The 16,434-nt window shown below is 57.3% G+C and overlaps 1 protein-coding gene across 1 annotated transcript in view; it reads right to left on the minus strand.

The window, feature by feature from the left end:
- Positions 1–345: 345 nt before the first annotated feature.
- Positions 346–16,434, minus strand: part of Camk2b (calcium/calmodulin dependent protein kinase II beta) — an 89,319-nt gene continuing 73,230 nt past the window's right edge. Inside the window, exons 14-24 of the mRNA XM_052199224.1 lie at positions 13,115–13,152; positions 12,881–12,952; positions 11,473–11,517; positions 10,100–10,148; positions 8,795–8,908; positions 8,213–8,341; positions 7,174–7,302; positions 3,286–3,361; positions 3,107–3,201; positions 2,708–2,941; positions 346–2,432 (exon numbers count right to left, since the gene is read on the minus strand). Coding sequence (XP_052055184.1) covers positions 2,709–2,941; positions 3,107–3,201; positions 3,286–3,361; positions 7,174–7,302; positions 8,213–8,341; positions 8,795–8,908; positions 10,100–10,148; positions 11,473–11,517; positions 12,881–12,952; positions 13,115–13,152 — 980 coding nt within the window. The 3' untranslated portion in view covers positions 346–2,432; position 2,708. The remainder of the gene's footprint in view (positions 2,433–2,707; positions 2,942–3,106; positions 3,202–3,285; positions 3,362–7,173; positions 7,303–8,212; positions 8,342–8,794; positions 8,909–10,099; positions 10,149–11,472; positions 11,518–12,880; positions 12,953–13,114; positions 13,153–16,434) is intronic.

Raw genomic sequence — 16,434 nt, forward strand, 5'->3', positions numbered from 1 at the left:
GGAAGGTTGCGAAAGGGGCTCAAGAGGATGCTTGAATATTGGACCTGGGGCTCTTCCTGGTGCAATGGCTGCCCTTTCTGAAGGCCACCCTTCTCGTTACTAGGAGATGGGCAAGGACAGGGCTTTGGGGTGAAGAGAAAGCTATGCCCTACTGATCACCCCAAGGGGCTTAGGACCCCATGCCCTTCGACCTTCACCATCAGGGGAGGGTCTTACGCCACCTCTGGGCTGGGGTACAGGCAGGTTTGTGTTCTGTGGCTGAGGATTGGCAGGGTCCCTGCATAAAGCACTCAGCTGTACTAGAAGCAATTTGTCCTTTTTTTTTTTTATTTGCAGTTTCCCGAGACAGAACAAAATAAGAATAAGTTTTGTACACCTACAAGGCTCAGAAAGAAAAGACAATGGAACTCAGCAAAAAGAGAGAAGAGAGGAGGGCCACCAGTCCTGCAGGCAGTGACATGCTGCAGCACTGGCCACGGTCGGCACCACCGCCTGCGAACACCTAGCCAGCAGAGCAGGGGTGTCCTGCTCTTTAGAGGGTCATGCAAAAGAATTGTCCCCCAGAAAAAAAATCCCCAAATTATCCCAGACAGGCAGCTTTGTGGAGATAACAAGGTGGGTGGGAGAGGAAAGGAGACCCCAGGATGCCAGGGTGGCGGGCCGTAGGGCCTCACGCTGCCCGTGGCTAGCCCTGCCACTCTTCCGTGGCCTTGGGCCACTCAGTGGAGCCTGGCAGATGTTTACCCTGTGTCCATGGGTAGGGGCAGCTGTCCCGGGCACAGTGTGGACGGAAGGTGGCATCCACTGAGTGTCTGTAGGTGGACAGTCCCCTTGGAGTTTAGGATCCTGTATCCCGTCCCCCTCCGTGCCCCTCCCTTGACTTGATTTGTAGTAAAAGATAAAGAAAATCCTGGTTGAAAATGACGTGAATTTCAAGTGGGCAACATCAGGGTGGAGGCCCGTGGACCTCTGCAATCACAGCCTCTGACTACCCCCACCCAATCTGCCTTCATACCCATCTCCCTAGCCTGACTTTGTAACTTCTCCAGCCTTGATGATTCCTTCTGTCACCAAGGGCCAGGGCCACCCACAATGAGTCCAGGCAGCTGGCACCTAGGAGCACCACGGGCCCTGGAGGCAGCACACTGACCTAATGGACCCTTTCTCCACCCACTGGTTTCCATGCCCCACACCCATGTCTCTCTGCCCACAGCCTGCCTTCTCTCTAAGCTGTGTCTCTGGCCTACCTAGAAGGGCCTCACACAATACAGCCCTAACCAATTTTGGCCTTCCTGTGCCTCTAGGTGGCACATGCTCCGGCTTCTTCTCTGGGCCCGGGTTAGGAGAGCACACCTATTTCATCGAACACTCATATGGACCTGCATTGCCCAGAAGCCTAAAACCCAACTTCTGGCCCCTCGTTACCACATTCTACAACATTTTACCAAATCTCGAGCACTCAGACGTCAAGCTCAGTGGGCAAGGCCCCTGAACGCAGCCTGGCCTGCTCCACATCTGTCCAGTATCTCAGGTTCTTATCTTCACTGGGGTCTGCCACCAGCTTCAGAGGAGAGCTGCCCAGGCAGGGGTGGGCCACTGTTGCTCAGCTGCTGGTGGCAGGGAAGGGACAAGTACCCCAACAGGAAAGAGGCCATCCTCCGCCCAGTCCTCTCTTCATAGCTACATGGGTAGCACTGCGGCCAGGGTGCCCTCTTAACCAACCCCTGCCAGGCACCTCCGTACCTCGCTCCCCAAAGAACCGGAGCTGAGAGCCCAGGTTCTCTTCTGATGACCTTGAGGACAAGCTTCTACACACTCCGTGGGGCAAAGGCAGGTCCCTGGCTAGAGGAGCACCCTCCCAGCCCTTCACGGGATGAGGGACGGGTAGGGGAAAGCAGGAGCAGCAGTAACTCTCAGGCACAACTAGCAGGAAAGGAGGCAGCCCCCAGCCCTTCCCAAGACACCTGACGCCACAACAGCCAGGTTAGCATGGGGCCCATGCACGGGAGGGAGGATGCAGGCGCCCGAGGTGTGGGGGCAGTGCGGTACCTACAGACTAACACGGTCGGCATGGGCACATTCACGCCCTGAGGGTCCCCAAAGCCAGGAGCGCAACAGACACGTGTGGAGCTTGGGTGGGGGGCTGGCCCCACAAATGCCAGATTTTTACAGCTTTTTTTCCTTTCTTTAGGTTGTTTGTTTGTTTGCTTGTTTTCCATTGCATCCGATGCCAATATTTTGTTTGTTTGTTTGCGTGTGGTTGTCGTTGTCGTCATCTTATTTTTAAAAACAAATCACATCTGGTCTTGTTTTTCTGCAGACACAGGCACCAGGGGAGGGGACGAGGCAGACACAAACATGCGACAGGCAGGCCCGCCCAAGGGCGACTGGGCTCCAAACACCAACTCTGTCCGGTGAAACCAGGCGCAGCTCTGAAAGGGGGGTGGGGGGGCAGGTCACCTTCCTCAGCACAACAGGCCACCCTAACCACCCATGCCTTTGCTATGTGGAAAAGGTCCTGGCAGGAATCCAGCAAGTTAATGTCCTCTCCGGAAGGAGCCTGCCGGGAGAGGCAGTTGCTCCCTGCACCCATTTCTTAGGCTTCCTTCGCCATAGGGTAGTGGGTACCAGTCGAGTTCAGGGCCCACCCTGACCCCGGGGCTCCCCCGCTCGCCCATGGGGCACCCCACACAGTGCTGGCACTCACCTCACTGCAGTGGGGCCACTGGGGCGCCCGAGCAGTGGAAATGTACATTTTGCCACTTGCCGTCGCGGCGGTGCCACACGCGGGTCTCCTCGGACTGGCTGGTGCGGGGTCTGCCCTGGCCGTCGATGTACTGTGTCAGGCGGATGTAGGCGATGCACGCCGCGTCCTCGCCGATGACGTGCACGTGCGGGTTCAGGATGGTGGTGTGGATTGGCTTGCTGTTCTTGGCCAGCACTGTGGACAGGCGGGCGGGGCTGCTGAGCCGACAGGACAGCACGGGGGCGCGCACCTCCCTCGCTCCCTCGCAGGGGCTGCCACAGCCCTCCCGCTGACTGAGGGGTTAAGGGCCCCTATCCTGATGGCGTCTCCCCTCATGTCCACCCCAGCCTCTCCACTCACGGTTCTCGAAGTAGAATCTGTGGAAATCCATCCCTTCGACCAGGTTGCCCAGAGCTTCAGGCTCAAATGAGGTCAGGCCTGGGTCACAGATTTTCCTGGGGGGCAAACCCAAGTGAGGAGGGCCCCATCCTCCATGCTGGCCCTCCAAACCCCCCACCCCGACCCCCCCGGAGACTCACGCATAGGCCTCAAAGTCGCCGTTGTTGACGGCCTCGATGAGCTGCTCTGTGGTCTTGATGATTTCCTGCTTCCGGGCTGCAGGGAGAAAGCAGGACAGGCGCTAGGCACCAGCCTGTCACAGCCTCGGGCACCCCCACTTCCAGCAGAGCCCAGAGAAGGGGCCTTGGAAGTTCGGGAGCTGCAGATGGTGTCCACCTAGCTGTTCCCACCCTGGCTCAGATCTGTCCTCTCCAGAAAGGACTTCCAGGCTGGCACCTGTACCCAAATTGTCTCCATCACGCTGGTCCCTCCTGTGCCTCCAATGGCTTCCTCCTTTCTACATGCAATAGCTGCTTGTCAAATAAAACGTTCATAAGAAGAAAATACCCTATTCTGATTAGAAAAGATCTACAAACTACAGATGGGGGCAAAGTCTGCCCACAATCCGCCCTGCTGCTGGACTCCCATTCAGCCTCTCCCTGCCCTGTTCCCCTTCAGCTTCCGACAGTGCCTTGTTCACGTAAAGGCCCCTCCTTCCAACAGCTCTCAGAGGAGGAGAGCCATCTTCACACAGTGTGCTCAGTGGCTTCTGGGTTCTTGGGTGAGGAGGGGTGGGGGTCGGGGTAGCTTATGAGCAAAGGACAAGATGGCCTGGGACTCTTCAGGAAGACCAAGTTGTCTGTCCACTCCGTGAGCTTTCCCAGCCCAGCCCTGGGCTATGTGCTGCCCACGCAAAACCCACCCTGAGTGCCTGCACCCCTCAGGATCATCGCTTCAGCTGATGTGCTTGGCTTCGAGCTGAACTTTTTGTTTTAATCATGAAGAATTTAAAACACAAAAGCACAGAAACTAACTTTGTGGCAGGGCTTCTAGGACCAGCGGACGTGTGGGTGCCCACCCCATCAGATGCCCCGGGGAGCCCACACGTGCCACACACGTGCCTGCACCAGGATATCAGCATCTCCCGGTGACTTTATGAGCCGTGGTTACTCTGGTGTCTTAGACACTGACAGCAGATATTGCTGGGTGTCACCTGTGGGGACTCGGATACACTTTATATGGAACCCCAGCACCATGTGTTTGTGTGCATGCAATGCGTGAATGTGGGTGGGTATTTGTGTGCGTGTAAAAAGGCACCCATGAGTGTCAATATGAGTATCATGTCAATATGAGTATCATGGAAGTGTGGGCACGTATGCATGCACACACATTTGTGTGTGAGATGCATGTGTCCTCGTGTTGTGTATGTGCATGCTGTGTGAACATGTGTAGTATGTGTGTGTGTATATTCCCCTGGCTTCGGAAAGCCCCCTCTCCTAACCCAGCTCCCCTCCTGCTATCTTGATTCAGTTCCTTCCCTACTCTTAAGTCTAAATCATGTCACCATTTGAACTCAGGGTAAGGAAAGGTCATCACCATTGCCCACCTGGGATGCTAGCTCTAGGTGGCGAGCTGTGAGCTCCGGGAGGCCCCGTGTTCCTGCTCCTAGCTACGCAGCCCGACCCTGCTCTGTGAGAGTGCCAAGGCTCTGTCCCAAACTTGCAACAACTCTTCCTGTCTTTACCTGGTGGCTCCCAGGGCAGCACAGGACCCGCGCTTCCCGGCGGCGTCCATCGTTCCTGGCACCCTCACCCCGACACACCTATTCTTTCAGGAGTCGTCTCAGGCCTCTGGTTTCTACTGTTGCAGGCAGCTCCTTCCCCAGGTCCAAGGGAAGTACCCTCTGCACCCCGCACTTCCCAAGGACCTCTGGGGCCTGTTAATCTCTTAGTCTTAATAGACTCCCCATTCCTCCACAGGAGTCCCTCAGCACACAGCAAAAGTTGTTGGAAGTAAGTTAACAGCACCGTTTGGATTCAAGCATGCTACGATTCCACCTTTCACTGTGGTAAGTGGACTGATTTTCGGTTTAAAGAAGTTAGGTAGTTTTCAAACAAACAGTAGTTGAAAGTGGGGGTGCTCATTGTTAAAAAAAAAAAAACTAAGAGAATATCCATGACCACAGCACCAGTCAGAGATTTCAACTGCGCTAGAGTTCCGGAACAGCGTTCTTGTGAGAGCTACTGGCCCATTTGACAGCTAGGAACACCGAGGCTGCCAGGAATGGGAACTGGATACCTCCTGACCTGCAGATTGGCTGCTGCCCAGGCCCCAGGGGAAATCAAGCATAAAGGAGGGGGTCGCTCTCGTGGAGACCTGTAGGTCCAAGAAGAAGCCAAAGAGGTGGTTGGGGTTTTGGCTGGGGTGCAGAGTGGGAAAATGACTTAGACCACAGCTCTCCTGTGGGAATCCCAAGCAGCCTAGAGAGGCTGAGAGTATCTGGGTGGGACCAGAGAAGGTTTTGTGTCCCTCCCACCAGGGGCCCAAAGCCCCCCAACCTCACAGCTGTCTGGCCGGGCAGCTGCCTAAGCCAGGATCAGCCGGAATCCTGTGTAATCCCTGATTAGGAAGTGAGGCGGGGGCGGGGTGGTGGTGCAGAGAGCACAGGGTAGGGAGAGGCTCGGGCATAAAGAAACCTATGACCTAGTTGATGGGTTGTAACCTTCCCAAAAAAGAGAGATCCAACACCATCTGACATCACCCACAGTTCCCCACATTTTACTCACTCTATCTTTCCTTCCACCCAGCCCCTCACAGGACCGCAAGATGCCACCATCCAGTCATTCTTGAAGCCCCTTCCTGCAGGACCTCTTTCCCTAGTCAAACTCAGCACAGACCCTACTAGGGCAGCCTCTAAAGTAATGTGGTCACTTGCTGTTCCCCACAGACCTGGCCCAGGACCCCGCCTAGGAGCCGCCACCTGCTCACTGCACAGACCCCTAGGACAGATCATGTCCCCCACCATAAACACTGTGACCCTCGACATGGGATGAGAGAGCACCCCGGCAGGCCAAGTGCTGCTCAGAAGCTGTCCTGCACCCACCAGCGCTGACCATCCCATCCGGCTTAGTAAGTACCGGCTACTATGTATCCCCCCGCCCCCCCTGCCACTGTCCCCCTTCCCTACACCAGAAGTAACCTAGCTGGCTCCTCACGCAGCAACTCTGATCCCCTCTGCTGACCATGGAATGTTCTAGGGGACTCACGGCCTCCAGAAGCTGCCCCTTACACGGCACGAATCTGTTATTCCCCCACCACTACCACCACCAACCTGCAAACAGTGGATATCCATCTTTGTGGGCCACTGTGACCTCCTCCCTGCACTGGCCGCCTGCAGCACTCCCCGACCTCAGCCTAACAGGCAGAGGTGAGAGGGGTAAGTCACTCCATGCCCACCTCTCACAGTTACTTACCCAGCCCCTGCCCTGCCATGCCGAGGCCCTGGCCCAGCCTCTTCTCTGAAGGCATCTCAGCACCACCCCCAGCCCCGTGTCTCCCCGGAGGCGGGGGAAGCGGTGGCTACAGCCCTGGATGTCATCCATCCCTGTAAGTGATACTGGGGACAGTCGGCAGACAGGCTGCAGAGCACCTGCCTGTGCTGTTCTCCCTCACTCGGCTTTAGCCCTGGCTGCCCCGCCCCCAGAGTCCAGCATGGCGGCCAGCATCTTGTCCCGGAAGGTCTACTCTCGGCCTTTCTCTCCAGGGCTCCTCAGTCACTGGTGGGCACCTGCTCACTACTCTCTCCTGTCAGAATGTGGTGGCTGGCCACACGGTAGCCAGGACCCCAGTGAAGTGTTTGGGAGCTTTCCCTCCACACTGAGCTCACACACAAACACACAGTTCACGACCATAAGGTGCATTTACTGGAGCCCACCGCTTTCTTTTCGTATTTTGACACAATTCCCTGACATGCCGTGACCCTCCTATCTCTCCACAAGCTGGTCATTCCCAGAGTCAGGCTGACCAGGCACCACAATGGGGGCTTGCCCCTCCGTGGAGCTGTCAGGGCCACTTAAGATGCTACTTACATGGGGTGGGCAAGGGGCCAGGGAGAGTCGGAGATGGGCAGGGTGGGGGGCCCACTGGTGGGAGGCCCTCAGCTTCTGGGGTCCCTGAGCCCCGCCTCACTGAGTTGAGGATGTCAGAGATCCTGGGGGCTGGGGCAGAAGAGACAGGACATGAACACAGGTGGGACGGACATGCAGGGAAGAAACCTTCAGACGGAGAGCCAAGCCGGAGAGTAGGGGCGGCCAGAGGTGGGTGTGGAGCACCAGGAGACACGGGGACACGGGAGAGCGGGGAGGTCAGACGGGGTATGGGGACATCAATGTTGGGGGAGGAGGCACCAGGAACGCAGATGCTTTGTCTGTTCTAGTGTGCTGAGCTGGAAGCTGCCAGGGGCACAGGATGCCCCCAAAGAAGCCAGAGGCCATGGCTGCAAGTGACTGACCTTTGAGAGGGTCTCGACAGGTAGGTAGAGGGCTGGATGAGAGGGAGGAGGGGTGTTCAGATGGACGCAGTGTTTTGGCCCATGTGGGCAGCCCAGGCCATGGAAGGCCAGTCTTCGCTTCTGAACGTCTCCTAACTACATGTCCCCGGTTGGGGTTCCCACCTTGGCACCGCCTTTGACCTCCCCTGCCTCAAATGGTGAGGTGAATAGCGTTCAGGGGTAGAGTACAGCGAGGGCCAAGGGCTGCTCTGGAGATAGGCTCTGAGGTACTGTGGCCAGGGTGGGGTAGGGTGGGAATGACTAGTAAAGCTAGAAAATTCTTGGCACTAATGGGTTAAGGGCTCCACCCTACTACCTGGGGGTGGGCCCGAGATGAGGTGAGGTTAGCTGCGTGCAGGGAAGGAGTAGAGGGTCTGAGATGAGTCAGAGGCATTGAGTCCAGCAGGGGCTGAGGTAGCCGCCCAGCTGTGTTAGCGCGTATGCCTTGGATAAGGACACCATCAGGCATCCTGTCCAGGGGGAGCTTGGCCGTGCATGGCAGGTGCAGGAAGCTGAGCGCGGGCCATTCTCAGCGAGCCCTGGGCAGCAGGGGCAGCAAGCCTGGGGCTACTACTTACACGGGGTGGGCAGGGGGCCTAGGAGACCCGGAGACAAGCAGGGCGGGGGCCCCACTGATAGGGGTCCCTCGGCTTCTGGGGTTCCACAGCCCCTTCTCACTGAGTTCAGGATGTCAGAGATCCTGGGGGCTGGGGTGGAACAGACAGACATGAACACAGGCAGACAAACATACGAGGAGACAACAGAATCGACAGGACGGGGAAGGGGAGTTCCTGCTCTTACCACAAGGGAATCTGGGACCTGGCTTTCTATTTGGTGTCAGGCCCAGCAGCAAGAATATTGCTCCAGGGATAGAGGGAGGATTGAGTGGGCCCCAAGGCCTAGAGGTCATAGCCAAATCCTTCAGGGGCTGTCTAGTGGCCTCGAGCAGGAAGGTAGGCCAGGAAGGCATCCTCATAGAGCATTAGAGGCCTCTGGCTGGACAAAGGCAGCCATGGGGAGCCCCAGTCTGGGGGCTGTGTGAGGATGGAGCTGGGGCCAACAGTCCAGGCCTGTCCAACCCTCGGCTCTGGAATGGCCCCTCAGAGACTTGCCAGGCCCTTCCAAGTTATCCCCACAGCAGCGGGGCCCAGGCTACTTACACGGGGTTGGGAGGGGGCTAATGGGAACTGGAGATGGACAGGACAGGGGGCCCTCGGCTTCTGGGGCTCCCGAGCCCCTCCTCACCAAGCTCAGGACATCAGGGACCCTGGGGGCTGAGGCAGAACAGAAGCAAGCAGAAGATGGTAGACACTCAAGACAGAAGGTGGCAGAGAGAGCCAAGAGGCACAGGGCAGTGGAAAAGGCTACAGATGGAGAATCCCAGGCCACTGCTGGGGACCCAGGGGACAGAGGTGAGGTGGTCACTCTTGGGGCACCCCAAGGCAGGTGTTAGGAGGGTTCATTTTGTGGGCCCATGCCACAGATGTTTGCCCTGCAAACATTAGGCTAGGATTTTGGAGTGCTTCTCACTGAGCGTAGTGGGTTGAGCTCTGCCCTGGCTCTGCCAGAGCCCTGGTAGGTGGCCGAGGTGAAAGTGCCCCTGCCCCTCATTCCCGAGGCTTCTCCTCCCTTGGCTCCTGCCTTTACCCCCAGCCTTGCCTGCGGCTTCTGTCCCCTGACAAGCCTGAGGCCCAGCCACCTCCCTTATAGCTCAGTGTTTTCCTGGCCAGCTCAAGGCCAGAATCTTCGACAGGGAGGTATGGGTGGTGTCCATGGTGCTGAGCCCGGGGGGGTGGGGGTGGGGGGTGGGGGGCCTGCTTCAGCTTGTAGGGGAGTGCACTCTCCTAAGTCCTCTCCAATGTCCTGTGCTGATTTACACTCTGGAGTGTGGAGGAATAGCAAATGGGTGAGCTCTGATTCTAGGGCAGTGTAGGGCTCCATGGACAGCTTGAAGCTGTCAGACCTCATCCCAGAGAGGCAGAGGAAGTGGGAGAGGCTAGGAGGCCCCACTCACTGATAGCAAGCGGTCATCTGTGAACACACACATCACTGGCAGGACTCGGGGTGTGGTACCGAAGTCCACCTTAGGAGGGAGCTCCTGAGTCATCAAGGGAAACAACATTGGTCAAGCCGGACAGAACCAAAGCTTAGGAACTGTAAGAGAAGAACAGCATCCTGATCTGATTTCACCCTTGTACTCCATACCCTGTGAGAAACGTGTACCTGGCTCCCAGAATGGAGACTAGTGGTTCCTCACATGTGCATTACACCTGAGATACCCCAGCCACGACGGCCTGAACGTTCCCTGACATCAGGTCCTGGAGCACTGGAGCATTAGAGCAGAACCAGAGATGTTGCACAAGGCCTACCCACTACCAACGTGCCCAGGCCAGGCCTCTATGCCCTGACACAGCACAGGGCCCACCCACTACCCACGTGCCCAGGCCAGGCCTCTACGAAGGTACCTTTGGCATCTTCATCCTCTATGGTTGTGTTGGTGCTGTCGGAAGATTCCTGAGGAGACAGAGGAGACGGGAGTCAGGAGGGGCCAAGGACAGGCGGGACACTTCCAATGGCGAAGCCAGCCTGGGTTCCAGGTGGGACCAAAGCCTGGCTACTCCTGAGGATTTTAGGAGACAGACCCTCCCAGAAGGAAATCCTCGGGGCAGTGACTGGGAGAACGCTCTATCTGTGTACGTGTACGTCCTCAGGAGGGCTCCCATCTCTGCAGGCCACCACTGTCTCCAACAGCAAGGGCCTCAACTTCACCTTCCCTCAGAGACACTCAGCTGACAACAAGAGAGCAAGCCTTTTGAAATCCCAAGATGGAAAAACAAGGGACTGGACCAACTTTTAGTGATGGAAGGCCCTGAAACTTGGTAGTGGGCAGACATGCTTAGCAGCTTTTAGGTGAGGGATTCCTTCCCCCAGAAGAGATGATACCCTAGATGCCACTGCCCCTCCTAAGCCTGGAACTTCAGCAAGGCCCAGCCTCTAGCACCTTCAAGGGGCGGAGGAGCCTCATGCCAACATGTCCCCAGAAAGTCAAAGAAACATCTCACGGGTGCTTGGTATGGACAGACACTGAGGGCTTTCAGATGCAAGGTCAGGCCTCACCCTGGTCCAGAAGGTTGACTAAATAGTCCCTCAGAGGGGGAATATTACCTCACCTGACATGAGGGACCAAAGGGTACCAGCCACTGAGGTAGGAGGAACCCAGACATTTGGCATTTAGAACTGCGGACATATGTAACTGTCCTTGGTCCCTGGCATGGAGAAGGGTCAGGTGCAGGTTCTAGCCAAAGGAAGGTGGGGTACCCACCGCACCCCCTTGTCAGATCATTAGGGACCTACCAGCCCGGCTCACTCGCTGTACTGTACGGTTCCAGCACTCGCCCTCCCTCCCACCTCACAGCACGCCAGCCCCTCCCGGCCCCAGGTGATGATGCCGATGTGATGAGGGAGCAGATGGCAGAGCAGAGAGGAGCAGGAAGCGCTGGGGCCACACCAGGGGGTAGAGGTGGAGAACAGCCTAGGAGCAGAGGCTCCTGGGAAGCAGGCTGGGGGGGCCCAGGGTCTGCAGCAGGAGGCCCTCTTGAAGCCTGCTGTGAGCCACCAGCCACGGTGACTCTGAGCTCCCTTCCAGGGAGTCACTGTGTCCTGCCGTGGCCTGGGGCAGGTACAGGTAGGCTTGCGGGCTCTGCCCTGCCACTGGGGTCACTACACATCTGCTCTCTATCATAGGCACGGAAGCTTCTCCCAGGTCACCGTCCACACCCTCCTCCTGGGCCCGTACCTCCTGCCCAAGGAAAGGGTGAGGAGAGAGGCGTGGCAGTACCTTAATCCCGTCCACTGGGTTATGGATAACGGTGGTTTGAGGCTCCTATAGAGGGCGGCAGACAGAGGAAGGAAAGAGAGAGGGAGAGTGAGAAAGAAGGAAGCAGGGGGAGCCGGAGCCAGAGGAGGCAGCCGCCAGGGTCTGCCCAGAGAGGGTGTAGAGCAGAGGGACAGGGATGGAGGCAGGAGGCGGTCAGCAAGATGGCCCGGTAGGGATGGAGGCAGCGGGTGGTCAGCGATGGCCCTGCGTGAGTGTAGAGTAGGCCTGGCAGATCTGCACAGGCCAGAGACCAGGAAAGATGGAGCTCACAGGGCCTGAGAGAAACTGAAGGTGTGTGTGGGTCCTGTGTCTGGCCGTTCTCCCCACCTCCTGCCCCAGCGTGGGAGTGGGCACAGGACTGGAGATGTTGTGGGGTTGGGGTGGCATGTGGGATGGACTGGGCCAAGGTGGGGCTGGCTGTGAGGCCGGTGTGAGCCACCCCGGGGCACCAGGTGAGCTGACGCCTGGCACCCTCCTGCCAAAGCCCTACTGCTCTGAGCAGCTCTGCGACTCTAGCCAGGGTGGATCTCCTCGGTGCTCCCCGATTTGGCAGAGGTTTTCTATGGGGGACACCTGCATAGGGCCCGTGGGGCAGCCCAAGCCTGCTGCCAGCACACTCCTAAGACCACTGTCCAGAAGGCTGATGCCTGAGACAACAACTCCACATCCCTGGGAAGACCAGCTGAGAGGCTCACCTGAACAAAAGTCACCCAGGGCGAGAAGGCCAGAGACGCCCTAGGACCTTCTCAAGGAACAAGGAAGAATATAGGAGGGGTACCTCGGGCACCCTTAGCCCTCCTCATCAGGGGCTCCCCAGGCTCCCTCTCTGTACTCCACAGACCAACATGGCTCTGACGAATGTAGTCACAGGTAGGCTTCAGCCTCACATCTCCCCATTACGCCACCACGGCCTTGCTGTTCCCCATTAAACTCAGGCTGCAATACTCCAGGGTACACTATCTGAAGAGCCCAGCCTGGGCCTCTCTAAGATGGGTTGGCTCCTGTACAAGGAGAGGTCCTTGCAGAGGACAGGGATCCCCAGCAGGCTGCTGGCCTCTCTCTGTGGCATCCAGACTGCTTCTCATTAGAGCTTCTTAAGGTAAGATGGTCCAGAAGTCATTAAACTGGGAAGTCGTGTCTCTCTCCAGCACCTGGGCTCCTGGGGAGTCCCAGGGAAGGGCTCACCAAGCAGTTCTATATCTGACTGAGCTGACGTGCCCCGGCACTGACCTCTCCTCTTGGCATCTCCCCGCCCCAATTCCGTTCTATCTCCATGTGGGACTGGTTTGGTCAGAGACAGGCAGTCTCACCAGACCCTGCCTTGCAGGGCCTCCGTGATAGTGAGATGAGGCGGGGCAGGGCTCAGTACCAGGGCGGCAGGAGGGAGGGATCCTTTGGGGCTGGTGATGGCCGAGCTGTTTTTGGTGCTGTTTGTCTGGGGCTGTGGAGAGAGGGATAAAGAGCTGTTAGGGAAGAAAGGGGACCTTCCCTGCTCAAGCATCTGTCAGGCCATGGTGAAGATAGAACCTTGGGGGTCAGTGGATGAGCTGCGGGTTCTGGTCCCCTCCCCAGCACCCCACAAAGAACTTGGCTGGTGCCTCACCTTGACTCCATCCGCTTTCTTGTTGAGTAAACTCTTGGCTGCTGCATTGGGAAGGAAGGAGGGATCGTGAGTTCCCAGGGTCGAAGGTCACTGTTGCTCCCACCCCTCCCCCACCCCTCCCCTTTCTTCAAGAGTAAAGCCTAGGACCTGAGGTCCAGCAGCCTGAGGCCTGGGGTGGCCTTGGCACCTGGCCTGGCCCTCTCCGCAGCAGAACCTCCGAGGGTGAGCTGCCCGCCCCCCTCACCCCCGGGAGCCTCATCCAGGACCACCCTGTCCCCCCTTCCCCCAGCATCTTCAGTAGTTCAGGAGCTCCTTGCAAGGCACATAGGAGCCTCCTTGTTGTGTCTGAAAGGCTGGCAAGATGCTCTGCCCCCTCCCCCATTACCCAGGAGGGACGGCGCCAGGTCGGGATTGGAAGGCGTCAGGATGCAAAGGGGAAGGCATGCTCAACCTGGCCCTGCCCCCTGCACTCCTGTGTCCCCCACTAGGACAGTGAACCAAAGCTGGCTGTCGCACCAAAGGGACTTAGCCCAGCCCCACCTGTCCGCCTTCCGATGGCCAACAAACTTCTGCACCAGGGCCACACCACTTGGCCTCCCTGTCCTCCCCTTGAATGGCCCCGACAGCCATGGGACTTCTTGGTGGCCGTGACGGGGCCAACACCAACCTCTTTGCCCACGAGCCCTGGCAGACACCTGGGCCCGGGAAATGGAACCCTTGGTCCCGGCACTCCCTTCGGAGATCAGGACATCAGGACGTCCTGCCTTTGCCCCAGGACTCGCACCCGCTACAGCAGAGCTTAGAGTTTTAATTACAGGATTAAAAAAATAAAAATAGAGAGCGAGGAAAGAGAAAGTCAGCTTACCTTACAGAAAAGGAAAGGTGAGGAGAGGAGGGAGTGAGGAAGGAAGAGAGGAAGAGAGAGAAAACAAGATTTGTGTTGGTTCACAAAGGCCCCACGCAGGGCAGCCAAGCTAGCCTGTCCCCGAGAAGAGCCAAGTGGCCATTTGGTCAACACAGCAGGTTAGAGGCAGTCACAGCTGGCACAGCACGGGGAGCATGGTACACAGTCCCTTGCCCCCAAAGCCCTTACCCACACATCCTGTGCAGCTAGACACTTGCTGACCATAGGTGACCTCAGGCTCTCCCGCCTACTAGCAGAGAACCCGTGCTGCCTATGGGAGGCATGGCAGGGACGTGGGGCAGCAAATTTAGTCCTGAGCCTGTCCATAGTCAAACATGGTTTTGTCACAGCAGCAATGTCACTGGTATGCTCAGAAATGCAAACTTGTAGGCCACATTCTTCTTGGGTAAGAACTCTGAAGGGTTCTGTGTGCCCACAGCTCTGAGGGTGGTCCTTTCAGAGCTCAGACTTGGGCCCCACTTCTGCCTGCTGCCTCCCTCCCTCCCTAGCCAGATGACGCAGTTTGAGCCTCTTACCACCACCGGGCTCTGTATGCTGGGACACGGGACAAGGCACACACAGTCTTGGAACCTACAGGGCTTTAGAGTTCTGCTGTGGTGGGCACTGGTTCCCAGCAGCCTCCCCGGGGCATCATGATTCTGGTGCTTGTCTCAACATTTCTGTTACAAGCAGGCCTCTCTGAAGTGAGGCTGCCCTTCACATGTCATCTGTAGACTTGGGACTCCCTAGACCTTCAATCCCAGGGTAGCCACAAGGGGTGTTCCTAGAGCTACCCATGCTGACTTCCCATTTCTCTACAGTGGACTTTGAAATGCCTCTGATATCTGGCTAGACCCTCCCTATAGTTTGCTGGCATGGCCCGCCCCTTTGTCTACGGCTCTCTCTCCTCCATCTTCCTATGTGGCTCATCCCCAGAGACCTGCACTACACCAGCAGCATGGCTTCCCCTGGCATGGGCACTTGGCCACACGAACCTGATACCTACTCTCTACCGACACTTGGGCCTGACAAAGCTGGGAGATGGTTCCCTTGCTGGAGCCCAGGGAAGTAGGACTGTCCTGTCTTGAGGATACTTGTTATGGCTTTCTGGGTGGGCATCAGGGGAAGAGGAACATTTCTAGCAGGTGGAAACTTCAACAGGTTCAACAGGCCATTTGCAGAAGGCCCTACCCCTAGCAGACCATACAGCCAACCCAGCATGTCCCCCATGAAGGCCAACATTGGTCTGAGATTCAGTAGTGGTATTTCGGTATCCCTCAGACATCCTTGGAGAGTTCTCACAGGGAAAGACAGACACACTGGAAGGGTTAGGCCTGCTGAGATCCTGGGGCTCTCTTTGATCTTAAAAGGGTTCCATTGATGTCCCCAAGTCTATCAAAATCACAGTTCTGAGCTGGGCTACTGGGGATGGTATCTGAGGGAAGAGGACATGGTTTATCTGGGGGTGAACTCGCTGCTACCAAGCATGCTATAGCCCACTGGACCCTGATGAGCCATGGCTACGGCTCAGGCCTAGAAAACCAGGGAGACATCACCGTCATTTCAGCGTTTCCTGTTCTTCTCACCAAGTGTGCGCTAGGCACAGCATCGGTGCATGGCCCAGCTTCCTTGACTGCATGGGCTCGGGCCATCTGCTTCCTGAAGGTTGGCTTTCTCCAGCTCTCATATTGTGGGTTAACTAGAGTTCCCTGCAGACTCTACCCACATAGGTGTCTCAAGTCAGAAGGATTTAGAAGGTGCAGCCGGAGACAAAAGCAGACTAAACAACCATGGGGTTCCAGATACCTGGGACTCTTTAGACCCGTGCCCCCAAGTCACAAGGGCAGTTTTCATTTCCAGGCCTCAGGCCAAGCAATTACCTCTAACCTTCAGCCAGCCTGACAGTCACAAAGCACCTTATTGCGCATAACTGCTCAATGGGGGAGGGGTGGGGGAAGCCAATATGCAACGGGCCCTACACCAAGGGTCTTCCTACTGTCAAGGTGCTCTGCCACGCTGGCGTGTCGGACAGAATCGCGGAGAAGGAAGACCCCCAACATGTGCCCTTCGTGTGTGGTTGGGCTGGGCCAACCTAGGAGTAGAGGGACCTTCGGCGCTGCCTCGCCCTCTGTCTAGTCGCTATGGACAGCCATGCTGAGCTTCGATGACATGCACGACCTCCCTCCAGGACAGAGTGACCCTCAGCACCTGGGGCGGAGCCACAACATGCAGGCAGCCTCATGCAAGGTTGCCCTCGCTCACTTGCAGGCAGGCGAGCATTGCAGCAGACGTCGTGGGCAGAGCATGGCTCAGAGGTGACCTGCCTCACACCACTGGCCCCTGGCCATCGGGCCTTCCTGGCAGCCACTATCTTTATCTTGAAAAAAAAAAAACACTAGCCCCACATGGGCTTCAA

Source organism: Apodemus sylvaticus, chromosome 11 (assembly GCF_947179515.1).
Source record: "Apodemus sylvaticus chromosome 11, mApoSyl1.1, whole genome shotgun sequence".
Lineage (NCBI taxonomy): Eukaryota > Metazoa > Chordata > Mammalia > Rodentia > Muridae > Apodemus > Apodemus sylvaticus.